The sequence below is a fragment of the Centroberyx affinis genome, unplaced genomic scaffold (assembly GCF_046629955.1).
Source record: "Centroberyx affinis isolate AG114_WGS23_722 - 3 ecotype Tasmania unplaced genomic scaffold, CSIRO-AGI_Caff_v1 ptg002923l_1, whole genome shotgun sequence".
Lineage (NCBI taxonomy): Eukaryota > Metazoa > Chordata > Actinopteri > Beryciformes > Berycidae > Centroberyx > Centroberyx affinis.
Window position 1 is genome coordinate 57,524 of NW_027281045.1, and position 16,800 is coordinate 74,323.

Genomic DNA, 16,800 nt, shown 5'->3' on the forward strand with positions numbered 1-16,800 from the left:
CAAAGTTGTGAGGAATGTGTGTGGGTTGATGTGAGTATTTGGTTTCTAGAAAGATGTGATGTGACAGGAAGGTAGCTGAGTTGCATGTTGCAGATAAGTCAGTCAGTCTGTTTCTATGGCGGTCACTGTTTTAGACCGTGAACCTCAGTTTGGAGAAATGGGTCAAATCAGGTCAAAAGGCTGTAAGGTGTATTGAGGAGTGGTGATGGTAGGGCACAAATATGGAGGAGATGAATGAAATGGAAACATAAACAGGCGTGGTATTTACTGTAACTGCCAGAGGAAGCAGGCAGAGAGAATTAAGAAGATTAGTTGTAAATAGTTTGTCATTATTATTATTGATATTATTTTATCACTGCAAGAACACCTCTCTCCCAAAGCTAAAACTATGAAACTATGATCTTGCCATGAGCTTGTACTGTAACAATCAGCAGCTGCTCCCTGACAATGAATGACATGTTACTGTTTGACTTTTTATACTGATCTTATTCTATAATAGTGTTATTAGTTATGAACCCAGAAAATCTCACAGTCACTTTGACCAGAGAACTAAGACTTGAGCCTGTGTTGTGATAAAGTTGTGATCCATACAGAATGAATTGAGACGGATGTTAAGTGATTTTCTTTGAAGAAGTCCAACTCATTCACAAGGGTTAGTTCTCTTCCGCTCTTAAAAGTCTCTTCCATATGTTTTTCTTTACTCCATATACTCACATGTACTCTAAACTGTCCTTTCCATTGAAGTGAACATGACTTCTGCCTCCGCTGTGGAACTGCAGCAGTAAAGTCAGAACTGAAACAATGCTGCCATCTAGTGGCTGTACAGAAACACTGCTAGTGAATATATCATACTAAATAAAAACCCAATATGTACAGTGTTGGGTAAGGTGTACAAGGTACTAGTTACTGTGCACTGAAATAAATTGAGCAGCTTCACAGAAACTTACCATACAGCAGAAAGTTTACATACAACAGAAAATTATAGAAAGAAATAAAAATCAAGGCATGAGAATAAAAAGATTTAAAAAAATATAAATCCCTACTTTCTTTTCCAGCCAAAAATAACTGGCAGTTGCAGCAGTTAACTACAAAAAGTAATAACCTACAACACTATCCACATTTGAATTGAGTTGAACTGCTAACAAGCTATAATACAAAATACACATCAGCTACTGATCTAAATCCATGTAGTGGAACTTCTCTTCAACATGAATAAGTATTGAGTTGAATCTGTCTCATCAGTTCCACACATGCCCAGAATGACAAACCATATATTGGACCCATATATCACTTTATGAAATATGTCATATCGTCCATCTGCTCCCTCACAGCTACAGAAAACACATTTAATTTGGTTTAATTTAGTCACTTCATTGTTCAGTAATGTTTCAGTGAATTCACTCTTCATGTAAAGGCAGTAATGGATCTATTGAACAGGTGCAGATAGAGAGCTGCTAACACTGAAACAACCCGTACTGCATGTGAGGAACAGAAAGTCAGGTGTACAAGTAGGACACCTCATCTCTTTGCCTAATTTGCATACACAATTCAATTAATTTAATCAATAATACATTGACAGAACCAGTGTTCAAGATTGTCAGACAGCTGTGTACAAAATATAAATGCATATAAACACTACATTAGTATAATATTAGAGATTACATCAATATCAACACATTAGACATGCCAAGCATAAAGTCAGCAAGTATCCAACAATGCAACAATACAATAACAGGTTCATCTACTGAAGCTTCATCATCAATAAAACATACAGAAATATGCAAAATATCATCAAAGAAAGCAGCTACAGTCCAGTGTCTCATTGAAACCTCCTACTCAACAAATCCTGAATCCATTTGGATATGAGAATAATAAACAAGCTGTCATGTGACTTCACAGATTGGTTTCAAAAGGTCAAAGTCACATGCTCTTTGGACCTGACTGGAACCTTTTCCTTATCAACAGTCTGCCAATCAAAAATCCTTAGAGATGGAGTCTAGTTATGAACAGACAAAATGCAAGTTGTCAAATCCTTAGAAAAAAAATCTGACTTGGTTTAATTTATTTCCATGAGTGATAACTGCTGGTAAATACAACTGCAGACTTTGCTACATCAGCATTCACACCTTTTCATTTCTCATAGCAGGTACACTGGACTGCAAACAAGATGAAGTGAATTGAGCGTTTTCATAAAAACACACTGTACTTACTGCACTGTAAGCTTTTAACACTGCAGAGATCTAACCAAAGTGCATGCAGGAAGTGCTGCTTGTTGCGGTATAGTTATAAAACCTGTTGCTGAAGAACTTTTGCTTCCTTTGGTTAAAATTTGCACAGCTCTATCCTGCTGCTGTCTGGAACTGAGACACTGAGTCTGTTCATGTTTGTTCACCGTTCACACATCAGTTGTTCAGTCAGCAGGTCCGACTGGTTCAGCAAGTTTATTCACCTTGGGTTCTAACATACAGCCCATGCACCTTGCTGCATAAGAAATACAGTAAAGACAAGTAAACACAGAGCAGAAAGCTCTTCTGAATCTGACAGAAGCTAAACCTTCATCCAGACATGAGGCAGCTGCACCCTGGCTGAGTGCAAATCTAACAAACAAGTTGGACATCTCAGCTTTGCTCCTCTCCTTGCTTGTACAGCGTATCCAGTATAATGACTCACCACACACACACACGCGCACACACACACACACACACACACACACACACACACACACACAGCTGCTTGAATCTAGCAGACTAACATAGGAGTTGTTCTAGAGCTGCACACTATATTTCTAAACCCAATCCAGAAAGCAAAGCTGTTCCATGCAGTTTGTTCTTACCTGCTGTGAGATGAGCAGCAGAGCAGCAACTGGTTGCAGTGAGGAGGAGTTAGTGATAATCAGTGAGGAGGAGTTAGTGATAATCAGTGAGGAGGAGTTAGTGATAATCAGTGAGGAGGAGTTAGTGATAATCAGTGGAGCAGTGGCTCAACACGAGGCTCTGTCATCATCTCTTCACCTCTGTCATTGTGAAGAGAGGAGGGAAAGTGGAGCTGCTTCTCTCTCAGCTCAACTTCCCTTCATGTTCTTTATTCATTCATTTGGGGGGAGAAACATTTTCCACACCTCCGAACCAGATGACAGAAACCGTCACAGAGAATGACTTTCACTGTAATGGTTTCCAGTTTTCATAGTTGGTTCAGTTGAGACTTTACTTTCAGATATCATTACCTCCGCCAAGGAGGTTATATTTTTGGTGCTGTTTGTTTGTCTGTCAGCAGGATTACAGAAAAACTACTGGTCTGATTTTCATAAAGCTTGGTGGAAGGGTGTAGCATGGGCCAAGGAAGAACCCATTACATTTTAGAGTGGATCCGAATCATGAACAAGCAATAATAGCACAAACCTTGGCGGAGGTCTGCGCTCTCCGAGTGCCCTTCTAGTTTCTATAGTTTCTGACTGGAGAAATGTGTTTCTAAAGTGTTTGGTGATGAGTAAAAAAACAGGGTTCAGCATTCAACTTTCCTAAACCCTGTTTATTCCTATCAAAACGTCCCTTTTTGAAAATCTCTTTCTTTTCATTGAGAGCGGTGAAGATGAAACTCCTCTTTATCAAGTGTTGAGCTCTTCCAGAATGTTTCAGAATGTAATCTAACTGATAGGGCTGGGCGATAATTCAGTATTATGCAGACCTCCGCCAAGGTTTGTGCTATTATTGCTTGTTCGTGAGTCGGATCCGGATCCAAACACTGAAATATTTGGTGCTGCAACTGTTCTCGATACAACTGAATCTTTTCTTGCTAAATCACAGAAAAAGTGAATGAACTTCTCCCTCCATCTCTCCTCTGCTTACAGCTCAGCTGCACATTTTCATACTTTATCACTTCCTCAAACCGTCATTTGTTTGCCTCTCCTTTGGAGTGTTCTTCTTCCCTGAGTAAAAAGTAAAGTTAATACACCAGTCATAACCTCAGCCAGTGGTTTCTGACACAGCAGCCACAGCTCCATGATGAATCATTAGAAAACCAAATATCAGAGGTCTTGACATTTTGGACATTTGTTCACAGACATACAGACTGTAGTCCAGAAAAGGGTAAAAATCTAGTCAATTCTGTTCAGTCCATGCAGTAATAGGTAGGAACTTCTATATCCTTAAATGTCCTTAGTAATGTTGAACTTGTGTAATATCAGAATGTAATGTCTTTTTAGATAAGACACCTAAACTGTACGTGTCTGAGTCAATGTGTATGGAGGCAAAAAGAGAAAATGGATTCATGTTGGCTGCAGTATGAGTTCATGCTGAGAAAAAAAAAGCAGGTACAGCAGAGAAAGTGCTTCAACATCACTGACAGGCTGTGTTAAGGTAATATACTGTTATACCGCTGTGTGGTCGATTTGCTTTTATTTCATCTGCACAGTCTGTTCTTTTTGTGTGTGCAAATAAATAAATTGTGAACTGCAATAGATCGAAGTGTCCCAGGTGTGAATATTTTGCTTCATACACACGCTGCTGCTGCTCTAGTAAAGCGTGAGAATCAGCAGATAAACACGCCTTATCCTCAACTGGGATCAGCATGAAGTGGTTCTTAACCAACTGAAGGGGAAACATGAAGTGAGATTAAGGTCAAGTTATCAGACTTCCTGTCTTAAAGTCGAAACTGCCAATAACCCAAGTAAAGCACCCTGAGTGTAGAGGGAGATGTGTATCTTCAAGTTTTAGAGAAAACCAGGCTTAAACCCAGACTGACACTGCCAGTCCAAGCAGTACTCTCTCCATACTGTATCAGCTGAAGGTCATGGCACCGTCCGCTGGGCCTGGTGGATCTGACATCATCGGGGAATATGAAAACATTCCTGAAGACCCAGCCATTGATATGATTTTGAGGACAAGCAAGGACCAAAAACGTAGTAAGCAAGTGTTTTTTTCTTCCGCAAATTAAGAAAAGAGAAATTTTCCAGAAAAGTTTCAGGAAAGGAATTTTATGAAATGACATTCGATAGTATTTCAGTGAAGATGCGAAACATGAGGTTGAAAAAAGGTTAGTGGTTATGGTTTTTCATATAGTTATTTTGCCATATTTGTGTGTGTGTGTGTGTGTGTGTGTGTGTTGGCCTTACAGGGAAGGTCCTCTACAGAATGCTTGCTGGGAGCATTGGGCTGCTATTTATCCTACAAGCTTTGCTCAACATCTCTCTAAGACTTCTCCACAGTGAGTAAACACTTTTCTAAGCATTTCATTCAAATGAACACCAGTTGTGGCACTTTGCTTTCAAACTATATCATTTTTCATCATTCATTCATCATTGTTTCTCACTTCTACATATGAATATCTGCAGCTGAGGATCCCCATCAATGTGGATCTTTAATCAAACACTACATTGAATACAGTGAAGAGTAAATGCTCTCAGCTCACAGTCTACAGTGGATATCAATAGTCTACACACCCTTTCAAATTTTCTAGCTTTTACTGAAAACATGAAAACATGTTACATCAATCCACTGTGAATTACAGCACTCTGAGTAAGTTTGATGTTTCCGCTGCAAATCGCTCTTCCTCTTTAGCTTCCTTTAATTGATAATAATCACACCTACACAAACATAAATTAGTCACCCATTCTGTGGTGAGTCCTGTGATAAAAATTCTACACAATAATTAAACTTGTCTGGGTCTGTGAATTATAATCCCTCAAATTAGCATTAGCTACGACCACAGAATTTAAATGGATAGAACAGTCCTTCCACTGTTATTACTGCCATGGTAATATGGCTAGTAAGCATAAAATGTTGACTATGACTAGTCTGTTGCACGAGTGTTTAGCAAACTGTCAAAACTCAACTGAAAGCTGATGTTAGTGAGGAGGCTAACATAGCATTGTCAAAGATTGTGCTTCTCTCACTAGCTCCTCTAGTCAAAATCAGCATATTAGCAAACCTAGCTGGTAAGCATCATCAACTTAACTTAATATAGCCCCTTAAATACTATAAACTAACGTAGCTTAACACATTTACTAACTTCAAACAGCTAACGGACATCGGCAGAAACAGATTAACTCACTTTTGACTGACTTAAAAAGATAGCAGCAACTGATAAAAGAGCACCACCTGGCATGAGTGACAACTTAAAAATCCCATATCATGTAAAACAGGACTCTCCTTGCCTCTGTGATCATAAAGGAGTTGGATGGTCTATCTAAACATGGTGAAAGTATCAGAATGCACGGTCGCCAACTAAATCCACAAAATCCATATTAGAAAAGCGAGCCTCTAAACGAGCCGGACTTCCGTAACTTTGTGGCGTCACAAAGGTTCGCTCATTAGCATTTTTGTAAGAAATAATAGACTAACAAAGTGTTTTTTTCAAAGCGGTTGAGTGGTTTTCATTGTTTATTACTGGAGAGTTTTCCCTACCTGTAGCTGCCGGGCTGCGGTGTCTCACATTTCAAGCTTGGTTAGCCAATCAGAACAGAGGGTCGTTAATATTAATGAGGCTTAAAGGCACAGCGACAGAAACAGCCTGTTCTTGGTAAGGCTCAGAGAGATGCTGGAAAATGAACGTGTAAAAATGGATTGAGAGTGTTTTTGGTTCATGACACCACACACACAGCTTTGAATGGACCTCAACACATAAAATACTGGAAAGTGTAGAATATGGGACCTTTGATTCAGCTGCAATGCCAGTTTTCCACTGCTTTGGTCCTTGCTGCAAAACCTCTCTCCTCAGTGACTTGCCATAAGTCGGTTTATACGGAAGCTAGCCCAATGGGAAAATGTCCACTGCTCCATCCAGGAACATTGATTTGAATAGGAAAGACCGTTCTGTCCATTCAAGTTCTATAGTTATGACTACATTCCTGTCAGAAACTACAGATTCCTGTTTCAAATTTGAGCACAGTTCAGCTCAGTTTGTCATGTGACCACTTCCTCTCTCTCCCTTCCCAGCCAGCACCGACACCCAGTGGGACCGAAACTGGACTGAACAGACTGGAGACAACAACCTGACTGAAGAGAGAGACCAGTTGCTGACCAGTTACAACCAGCTGATTAAAGAGAGAGACATGTTGCAGACCAGCTATAACAATGTGACTAAAAGTAGAGACCAGTTGCAGACCAGTTACCACCAGCTGACTGAAGAGAGAGACCAGTTACAGACCAGCTATAACAATGTGACTAAAAGTAGAGACCAGTTGCAGACCAGTTACAAACAGTTGCTAACCATTTGCAACAAATTGACTGAGGATGAAGATTGCCAGGACAAGCTGCTTTGCTCTGGTAATGGTTATATATTCCTTCCGTCCTTTCTTCCTTCCTTCCGTTCTTTCTATATAAACACACAAAGGTTTCGATTTTGACGTGAATACTGTTCCCTAGGCTTCATCGTTTGACACTTCACTTTCCATTCCTTTCAGTTCCTCCTAATGAATCTCCTGTTGTTTTTTTCCACCTGCCACTGTATCTCATGTGATGTTGACCAGAGGAAGCCAGCTGTCCAGAGAGCTGGCTGAAGCTTGACTGTAGCTGCTACTACGTCTCCACCGAGGAGAAAACCTGGGATGAGGGCAGACAGGACTGTCTCAGCAGGGGAGCTGACTTGGTCATCATAAAGGGCTACCGGGAAAAGGTGAGTGGGTGTGAGCAAGAGAAGGGAAGATGTGAAACCTGCAACTTTTATTATTCACATTATTTGTGTCAATTGCAGGCCAGAGATGGACAAAAGTCACAGATTATCTTAAAATTCACACTGTAATAGACTATAGCGATTGTCATGATAACGCCTTATGTTAGAGCTCCACGACCAGCATTACGTTGCCATCAGCGCTGTGCCATGTGCCGTTCTCCCTGCTCCACAGAGCGCGTTGACTTTTGAATGAATACACCAGAAAACAACCAATTCAACTTTATTCCAATGAGGGAGAATGTGTGCGCCAGCCATCAAGGAATTGAACCTCGGCGATTTTTTCGCTTGGATGTAGGCTAGCCATCGGACGCAACGCAACACGTACGCAACGAGAGCAGTGGAGCATCTTTCAGTGCTGGTAAAGGAATCATTCCTTCGATAGCTGACGGCTGTAGTGGAGCAGGGTCGTTAGTCTGATTATCTTGGTCTGAATGAAGGTCATAATCACTTTAAAGCTGCACCATGCAACTTTGCACCTTGGCGACTCCAAATTATGGAGGACCACAAGTGTCACGGAAATAGTAATAAAGCATTTCATTAATGAATAACTAATTGTACAATAAAAATAGGCATTAATACATTTGTTGTCATTATTTGATATTTTCATGAGAAAGAGGAAATTAATAAAAAGAGGAATTATAAAAATAATTTACAAATGAAATATTAATCCATCAATAAATAGTTCAAATTAAAAAGGGATTTACAAAAACAACCATAAAACAGTCAATAAGTACATCATTTAAAAATACATTAATGAATTCATAAATAAATAATGGAATTTAAAAATCTATTTGAAAATGCAGTGTAAAAAGAGAAATAAATAACTGGATTCACAAATTGAATTAAGAATACAGATTTTAATCAGGCATTTAAAAGAGCAATTTCCTTTCCCATTTGCATTTCTATTTCCCCGCTGCTTTTCCTTTTCTTATTAGCTATTCCATTTTCTCCTTTTAGCCTCTCCATTTAGCCTTTCCGTGACACTTTGGGCCTTGCGCTGGTAAAACGAGGTAAAACAATGCAAATTAGCCATGGGATGTAACAAGCTCTCTGATTGGCTATCACCTGGCATGTCATATGCAGACATATGACATGGATGTGGGAAGGAGAAGGTGGTAGAGTATCATACAGTGTCACGGAAAGGCTAAATGGATTATTTAAGAATTCATTAATGTATTTTTAAATGATGTACTGACTGTTTTATGGTTGTTTTTGTAAATCCCTTTTTAATTTGAACTATTTATTGATGGATTAATATTTCATTTGTAAATTCTTTTTATAATTCATCTTTTTATTGCCCATTAAAATATCAAATAATGAATTACTTTGTAATTTAGCCTATTTATTCATAGATTAATACATTCGTAAACAAATTTATGAATGCCTATTTTTATTGTACAATTAGTTATTTATTAATTAAATGCTTTATTACCATTTTTCGTGACACTTGTGGTCCTCCATAGCTCTGCGATGCTTATACCAAAGATACCAAAGAGAGAGAAAGATTTAATGTTTAATGTTAAGACTTAAAGATTCAGGCTGGTGTTTCTTGTTTTTTTTGTTTTTTTTACATAAAATCTTTGATCTGATTATTGTAACAGCAGTCAGCAAAAATGGACATCAAACTAAGGACTGACAAATAGGCTTAGAAGAACAGAAGTAGCATCAACTAAGATGCTCTCAAGACTGCGCAGGGAAACTAACAAGAACTACTTAAATAGGCCAACAAACAGCTGGAACAAATCACCATAATTAATACAGATGAAAATGCTCAGCCTAAAATAACACAAACCAGTCTCTGCTGCCATCTATTGGCAGCCTGAGGTAGGAGCAGGAACTGCTACTGTGTGCATGTAAACAAACCCACAGAGACCTTTGTAACTCGTCTTTGGCAGGAGTTTCTGGATAGACTGAACAAGGATGCGTGGCTTGGTCTGACAGACAGAGAGGAGGAGGGAAACTGGACATGGGTGGATGGGACACCAATGAGAAGCTCCAAGAGGTATGGAAGATGAATTTTAGACCTTAGTTGGTGTTCAGCTCACATGGGCACACAAAGAGGTCTACCGCACTGAATGAAAGGCAGAACTAGTCAATGAGCTTTGGCATAGCAATGTCATTATTTTCCACAACTGTAAGAGTCATGAAATTGTTGCTGAAATCATGTAGGATGAGCTTAAAAATTCTATGAAATAAACCAACATGAATGGAGAAATCATTTTAGAGCCCTTTAAAATGCCTTTTGGGAACATTTCTTTTATGTGTCTTTAACTTGTGGCATTAAAGCTCCTGTGTTGTAATGTAATGTAATGTGCTCTAACCCTTTGTAGCTTCTGGACTATTAATCAGCCTGATAACGGAGGGATCGGTCATCCTAGAGAAGAAGACTGTGGCCATCTTCGTTATGTGGTGGAACATGTCATTGGATGGAATGATGTACAATGTAATCAACTCAGAGCTTGGATCTGTGAAAAAAAGATTGCCATTTCCAGAAAGTTTGACATCCTTGACACCCTTCACATCTTGCGTTAAAATGCGTTTTGGGTGATCAGATTGCAATCGGATAGTGCTTGACCACATGAAAGTACAGGTGTAAATACTGTGAAGTCAGTGGAAATGCACTGGGACATGGAAGTATTTGAACAGTGAGCTAAAGCCTAATAATCAATACAATGTTAACATCTACTTTTTGTCACCTGATAGTTGGTTGAGTATCAACATTGGACTGCCCAAATACAGTGTTACCATAAAAACCTGCATTCAACCCTCAGGGATGTGACTGGGTCATGATGACAAAGAAAGCGGAAAATCAGCAGCGTTAGCAAAGACTAAGAAATGAGACCTTAGTCACATGGCAGCCATTTTGAATAATCTCTAGGACCTGAAAGAGCAAGTCCAGTCCGCTCTTTCCCACTGTTGTGTACCAAGATACATGCATTTATCATTTCACAGATTCCCCACTGAAAAACATATCTGAAACCAATAGAGCAAGAATCCAGAAAGACATGTTTACATTTTAATATTTATTGCTAGCTACCAGAGTCTAGCCAAGGTGACTAGCTTGTAGCTTACTCATGAGCTAGTAAGCTAGCTATCTTCCCTGCTGAATTCAAAAAGTCATTGTTGTCAAGATTGCTAGTTAATTTGCTAACTGTTTATCTGTATTTTGTCCTCACTTGTGTTTAAGGAATACTGCGTTTAGTCCAATCTTCTGGGTGGAGTTTCCCACCCCAAGTGTTCAAAATGGCTGCCGTGTGAATAAGGCTCATAGCTCTACTCCTGCTGGGAAACACCTGTTACAAAGTATCATAACAATATCATAACTGCCTGCTTCTACAGTCTGTCCTCTTCCTCCACTCATTTCAGTTTAAGACATTAAAGAAACAAGCTGACATGAAATCAACATGATGCTCATTTAAAAAGAGACTTTTTCTCTGTACTGGGCTAATGTAGTTTACTTTAATATGAATAATGTAGATTTTTTTTATTCTAATGAACGTATATGTCTCATTTTTGTCTTTTATCTTGTATAATGGTAACAAAAAGTTAAAGTTAGTTTCAGTTGATTTCATGTATCCTTTACCTATGTATTACAATAGGATCTGTGGAATAAGAAGGCCATTGTTTGCATTATCCATCATCCATCGCACGTTTCAGCACCATACAATGGTGTGTCTTTGTCTCGCTGTGTCTTTTTCTCGATCATAAATAAACATTTACATGATTAAGGTGGGGTGTCTTCTCCTTTGGAAATTACATTTGGGACTGTTTGCTTCACTGGTCTGTACATTTCACAGTGTGTTAATTTTCAAAAACAAAACAAAACAAACAACAAAACCTGGACATTTTTTAATTAATTTTCAAATAATATTGCATCATCGTGCTTTATTGCATCATCGTGCTTTTTAAGACTTAAGCAAGCATTTTATTCAAAAATGGTCATTATTTTACAAAGTTAAACAATGATTTACTGATGTGAAAAATATAGACAACTTCCTTCTGCAGGATGTGGAAAAAACTGAGGTCAAACCTCTCTGTGTTACAGTTACCTGTTTCTATAGAAACACAAGTGAACAGCGAGTGGTTTTAGAAGGTGGATGCAGTCTCTAACTAGCTTTGACTCATGTAAGCCATGATGCGGTGGGACAGATGGCTAGAATAGCTAAACTGGCATGCTTTACTTTCTCTTATGCTAAACTTATATGTATGTCATGGAAGAGGGTTTAAACGTTTCCTATAGCATAGCAGGGAAACACAGAATGGAAACACCATATCCATTAGTTGGATGAGCTCTTCTTCCAATGTGAAAACCAAATATAATAGCTGGGATAATGCAGATATGAACCAGGACAGTGAGGCAACACCTTATCTAATTTACTCTGTGTGGTTATCCACTATAGCACTATTTCTCAAAACTGTACATGAGAGGAACTTTTCTGATCTTGATGGGATTCATTGTGAGGATGAAATGAAGACATTTCTTCTTCATATATGGAGTCAGAACTGAGGGTAAAACACACTGGAGGAGTTCCTCTCTGCATGGAGCCTGGTATCAGTGATGAGACGAGAGCTTCCTGTTATTTGCTGTAACTACAACACTTCCTCTTTGTCGATCTCCAGCAGCCTGAATACCTGACAAGACCAAACTCTGTGATGGACCATGGAGCTGCAGGAGATGAAGATTTTCATCTTTTTCATAGGTAACTTTTTAATTACATAACTGATGTAACTGCTGTTTATTCTTCACTTGATTGTGGCTTATAGAGGTGCTGTTCTGGCATGATCGGAAATTGTGTTTAGTAATATTATGTCCTTTATTTTTTTTTCTGACTTCTCGTCTTACAAAGGTTTCACTTGCTCCCTTAAAAAAGATTTAATCCCGAATGTTTTGTCCCTATAACTAAACACATACAGATGTGCTGAAAAATGACACAATGTTGTACACTGTACTGATAATATCACATATAAGATGTCATTTTCAAACCCATCTGCATGTACAGTTAGGGTTATTTCATCTTATTATTAAATTTGACTGACTAACAAAAGGTTTGAAAGATTACACTTGGTAGTAATGATGAGAAAATGAAAAAAACAAATTGATAGAATTGAATGAAAATTCTTCATGCTGACATTGTTTATAATCTGATATTTTAATTTAAACTTAAAAAATAAATGTTGAGCATTAATACTAATTTGCAAATGTTTCGAAGAGAGCCCTTGTTCTCTAAAGGATTAATAAGGTAAATGTTTTATCTAGATGTAATATGAATTTGGAACTATTGCTGTTCTCTAATTTCTCAATATGAATGCTCACCTTGGATTATGGCACAAGGGATATTGACATCATATCCTGTATATTGAAAAATCGTAACATAGCTGTCATTTATATGTGTATAAGTATAGCTATGTATAAACACAATGTTGTTTTGTGTGCCTGATGGCAAAAAAATCTCAAAGATTTCTTAACAAACCTTTGAGCCTCATTCTCATAATTCAATGACTCTCAAATCTTGTTGAGCCAGATCAACCCCCTCTGGAACCAGCTTCAGCTGCCTCTAAAGTTTACAGTCCCATCCAACATTATACATATACATGTATATTCTCAACACTTACTGTCTAACAATCTAATATTAATTAGAATGATCTTGATGTTAAGTCTTAAATCTTGATCTAAATTAGGGTTCAGCCAATATGTCTTTTTGAAAGCTGATACCGATACCAGTATTTTTGAAATAAAGCTGCAGATAGCTGATACTTTGTGCTGATAATCAATACACAATAGCCGCCATTAGTGAACAGTCAGTATTAGTTCCTATAGAAATGAGGGAGAAGAGTTAGCCACACCCCCAAATCTGTTATGTGCCACCAATGTATATTTGGTATATTTTCTCAGGCTCAAACTTTCTATGAGAGCCTCTTCTGGATTTCACATGTTCTCTCCATCAATGGTTTTGACCTTGTACTGACTGTTGAATCACTCAATATTTGACAGTAATGAGCTCATCTGCTACTGAGGAAATAAAGAACCTGACATGTACTGAAGGAGGATCCATCACTCTACCTGACCCTGTTGTGGAGTCTGGATTTCTTTTATATGAAAGAGTGGTTATTGCTTTGGTGACTGACAGGATAAGCTGGATAATGGAGGAAAGTTTCAGTTACAGACTTCTCTGGGACAACAACACTGGACTCTTTACATTCACCGGACTGCAAACAGGTGACTCAGGGATTTATATTATTGATTCTAAAAGAAGAGGAGGTATTACATCATATCAACTAACAGTGTACAGTAAGTCACATTTTCTTCTAACTATTTTTTTTACGTGGGAACTGTACTATGATTTTCAACAGCCTGATTTAACCCTTGGAAATGCAAGACAGCCATTTCACTCCTTTATACTTGGGCACACATTTTAATGGTTTGGTAAAAATCATTTTGCTCTGATCATGTCTGTTTTTTTATAGAGCTGCTCAATTAAAAAAAACAGACTTGATCAGTGCAAAATAATATTTTATGATTAATTAAAAACATAATATTGTGAACATTTAAGTTTAAGTCTTTAAGTTTAAGAGACTATACACCTTCCCACCTCAGCTGCAAATTGTATCTCCCATAATCCCTTTCATATACAAATGAGTGTCAGTGATGTCACATGATTTCTGACATGAAATCCACATGAGCTCTTCATCTACATGGACTGCTGCCATACAGTGGAGTATGGGGATAGATATAGCTAAATTTTGAAAGACAACATGTACTCCAGTCCAGTGGTTCCCAACCTAGGGGTCGGGCCCCTCCAAAGGGTCACCAGATAAATCTGAGGGGTCGTGAGATGATTAATGGGAGAGGAAAGAAGAAAAAACAAAGTTCTGAAACACAAATCTGTTTTCAGTTTTTGGACTTTTTCTCTAATCTTTGATTTTTGCTGAAATATTGGATCATTTGAACATTTATTGAAATGAAACCATGTGAGGTTTAGAGGGAAAAATCACTATTTGGTGGAGCTGTTAACAACTCATAGACATCTGAAATGTGACCCGACTACACACTGCTTTTTGTAAGACGTCAAAAGCCAAAAAGGTTGGAAACCACTGGTTTCATCTTTAACAATGTGTTGTATTTTAAAAGCTTGTTATATTATCCATTGTGTCAAATCTCCATCTGAAAAGTAACTAAAGCTGTCAAATAAATGTAGTGGAGTAGAAAGTACAATATTTCCCTCTGAAATGTAGTGGAGTGGAAGTATAAAGTAGCATCAAATGGAAATACTCAAGTAAAGTACAAGTACCTCAAAATTGTACTTAAGTACAGTACTTGAGTAAATGTACTTAGTTACTTTCCACCACTGCTTGTTCTAAGCAATGTGAAGGGTAAAGAAAGTAGCAGAAAGCAGGCTAACTGCTCTGTGGAAAGTGAACTTTAGGCCTGGTAAAGTCAATCCCTCTGTCTAATTCTTTCGTTTGACACCAAATTCCTCCCAGAAGCCGCACCAAGGCCTGGTGTGAACAGATCCAGAGTGAGCGCTGACAGCTGCACCTTGGTGTGTTTTGTGGAGAAGGCTCATGAGACCACACTGTACTGGATCAAAGGAGAGGAGATACTGAACCAGACCAGCACTGGTCCCTCTCTGCCTCTCACTGTAGACAAGCAAGACTTCAACTCCTCTTATAGATGTGTGGCTGCCAACCCTGCTGCTGATGAAAAGACACTTCCAGTCAACTTCAACACATCATGCAGTGAGGAAAACAATACAGACGAGACAAGTAACGCAAACTAAAATCTTATGTTTCCAAAGGTTTATGACACATAATGTTTCAGTGTATTTTGCTGATGTTCATTGTAAATCTTTCTGACAGGTGAGAATAACAGACACTTCGGGTTATCCTTAATTCGCACGGCTGTGTTTCTAAGTGTCACTGCCATCACCATCACTGGAATATATTTTGTGAGAAAGAGAAAGAGGGACAGACAATCACAAGGCAAGTATTTATTATTTAATTAAGTAATTGTTCTTATTTCACTGGTTGATTAGAGATCTTCACCTTCATTTCATACTGCAACATTTGTCTCTTAGGTGTGTAATGGCATTGCCCTGCAAACTCTGAAAAGGACCAAGTGACCTGGTCTGTAGAATGGAAAAGCTTTCATGAACTGGATGTAGGTTTCACTGAGTTATACCAATCAGATAGAGAGAAGCAAAACACATTTATTATTATAAAATATTGTGGCTTATTACTTCGTCAGTGTTATCACTATTACTACAGGTTGTCATTTATTTCTCATGATTTCACAGTAACCAAGCATTTATCACAAAGATTACTGATATAGTCAGGAACTTTACCTGTATCAATAAACCTTCAAACACTGAGGTAAAATGTTTCCAAACTCTGATATGATCAGCTTTCAAAAACCTGCTGCCATGTTTCATCATATTATTGTCAATACTAGAATTAAATAAAATCATTTCACATGTCATTATGGGTCAGAATATGTATTTGTCATAGTCTTTGTTGGCAAAATGGCAAAAAGCCTTCATCAATGATCATTTTATCCTTTTATTTTATAACAACATCAACAGCATCAACATACAGTTTCAACCATCAAACTGCATGTTAATATTTCATTAAATGTAATTTATTAATACTTTTATATTCACTGTAAAGTAAAATTAAATATTGTGGGCCTAATTACAGTGAGGCTATTGTGAAGTGTGTTTATATATGTGTGAGTCTGGTTGATTTTACTGCCCTCTAGTGGCTTTACTGTACTGACACCTCCTACACAGAAGGTAGTGTGTGTCACTGCTTGTGTTGGAGGAACGCCACCAAAATGAGGCAGAAACATGTCAGTATGGCTCTTATGAAAAGAAAGATGGTTTGACAAAAAGAATTGAAAGGAACCAGCAGAATAAAGAATTGAGGAGTTGGAGCTTGTTGTCGGAGTTGAAGTGTTCTAGTTAACGTGGTTGTTAGTTTTCAGCTTAAGCACTGAAGCTGTTTGGATGGCTGGTGGTTCCCCAACACTGTACTGATGGTGTAAGTCAGTTGGTGGTTCAGTAGCTCCCCCTTGTGTCCTCTATCATGGATTACACCTTTATTCACTCGGGAGTCATGATAGGCTGCATTTACACA

The 16,800-nt window shown here is 38.2% G+C and overlaps 2 protein-coding genes across 4 annotated transcripts; both read left to right on the forward strand.

Moving 5' to 3' along the window:
* The first annotated feature begins 4,764 nt into the window (after positions 1–4,764).
* On the forward strand, positions 4,765–11,364 carry LOC139658534 (C-type lectin domain family 4 member M-like). The gene is made up of 6 exons (XM_071536662.1): positions 4,765–4,897; positions 5,113–5,202; positions 6,933–7,262; positions 7,466–7,611; positions 9,564–9,670; positions 9,999–11,364. Exons 1-6 carry the CDS (start codon positions 4,789–4,791, stop codon positions 10,198–10,200), a joined length of 984 nt encoding a protein of 327 aa, XP_071392763.1. The 5' UTR covers positions 4,765–4,788; the 3' UTR covers positions 10,201–11,364.
* Positions 11,365–11,888: 524 nt separating this feature from the next.
* Positions 11,889–16,366, forward strand: LOC139658532 (SLAM family member 7-like). 3 transcript variants are annotated; one of them, XM_071536661.1, is made up of 6 exons: positions 11,889–12,368; positions 13,661–13,727; positions 13,770–13,957; positions 15,151–15,432; positions 15,526–15,648; positions 15,744–16,366. In XM_071536661.1, the coding sequence occupies exons 1-6, from the start codon at positions 12,329–12,331 to the stop codon at positions 15,749–15,751; spliced, it is 708 nt and encodes a 235-aa protein (XP_071392762.1). In that variant the 5' UTR covers positions 11,889–12,328; the 3' UTR covers positions 15,752–16,366. The 3 variants fall into 3 exon arrangements, with proteins under 3 accessions (XP_071392762.1, XP_071392760.1, XP_071392761.1); XM_071536659.1 differs by having other exon boundaries at positions 13,661–13,957; XM_071536660.1 differs by having other exon boundaries at positions 13,661–13,957; positions 15,154–15,432.
* The last annotated feature ends 434 nt before the right edge of the window (positions 16,367–16,800 follow it).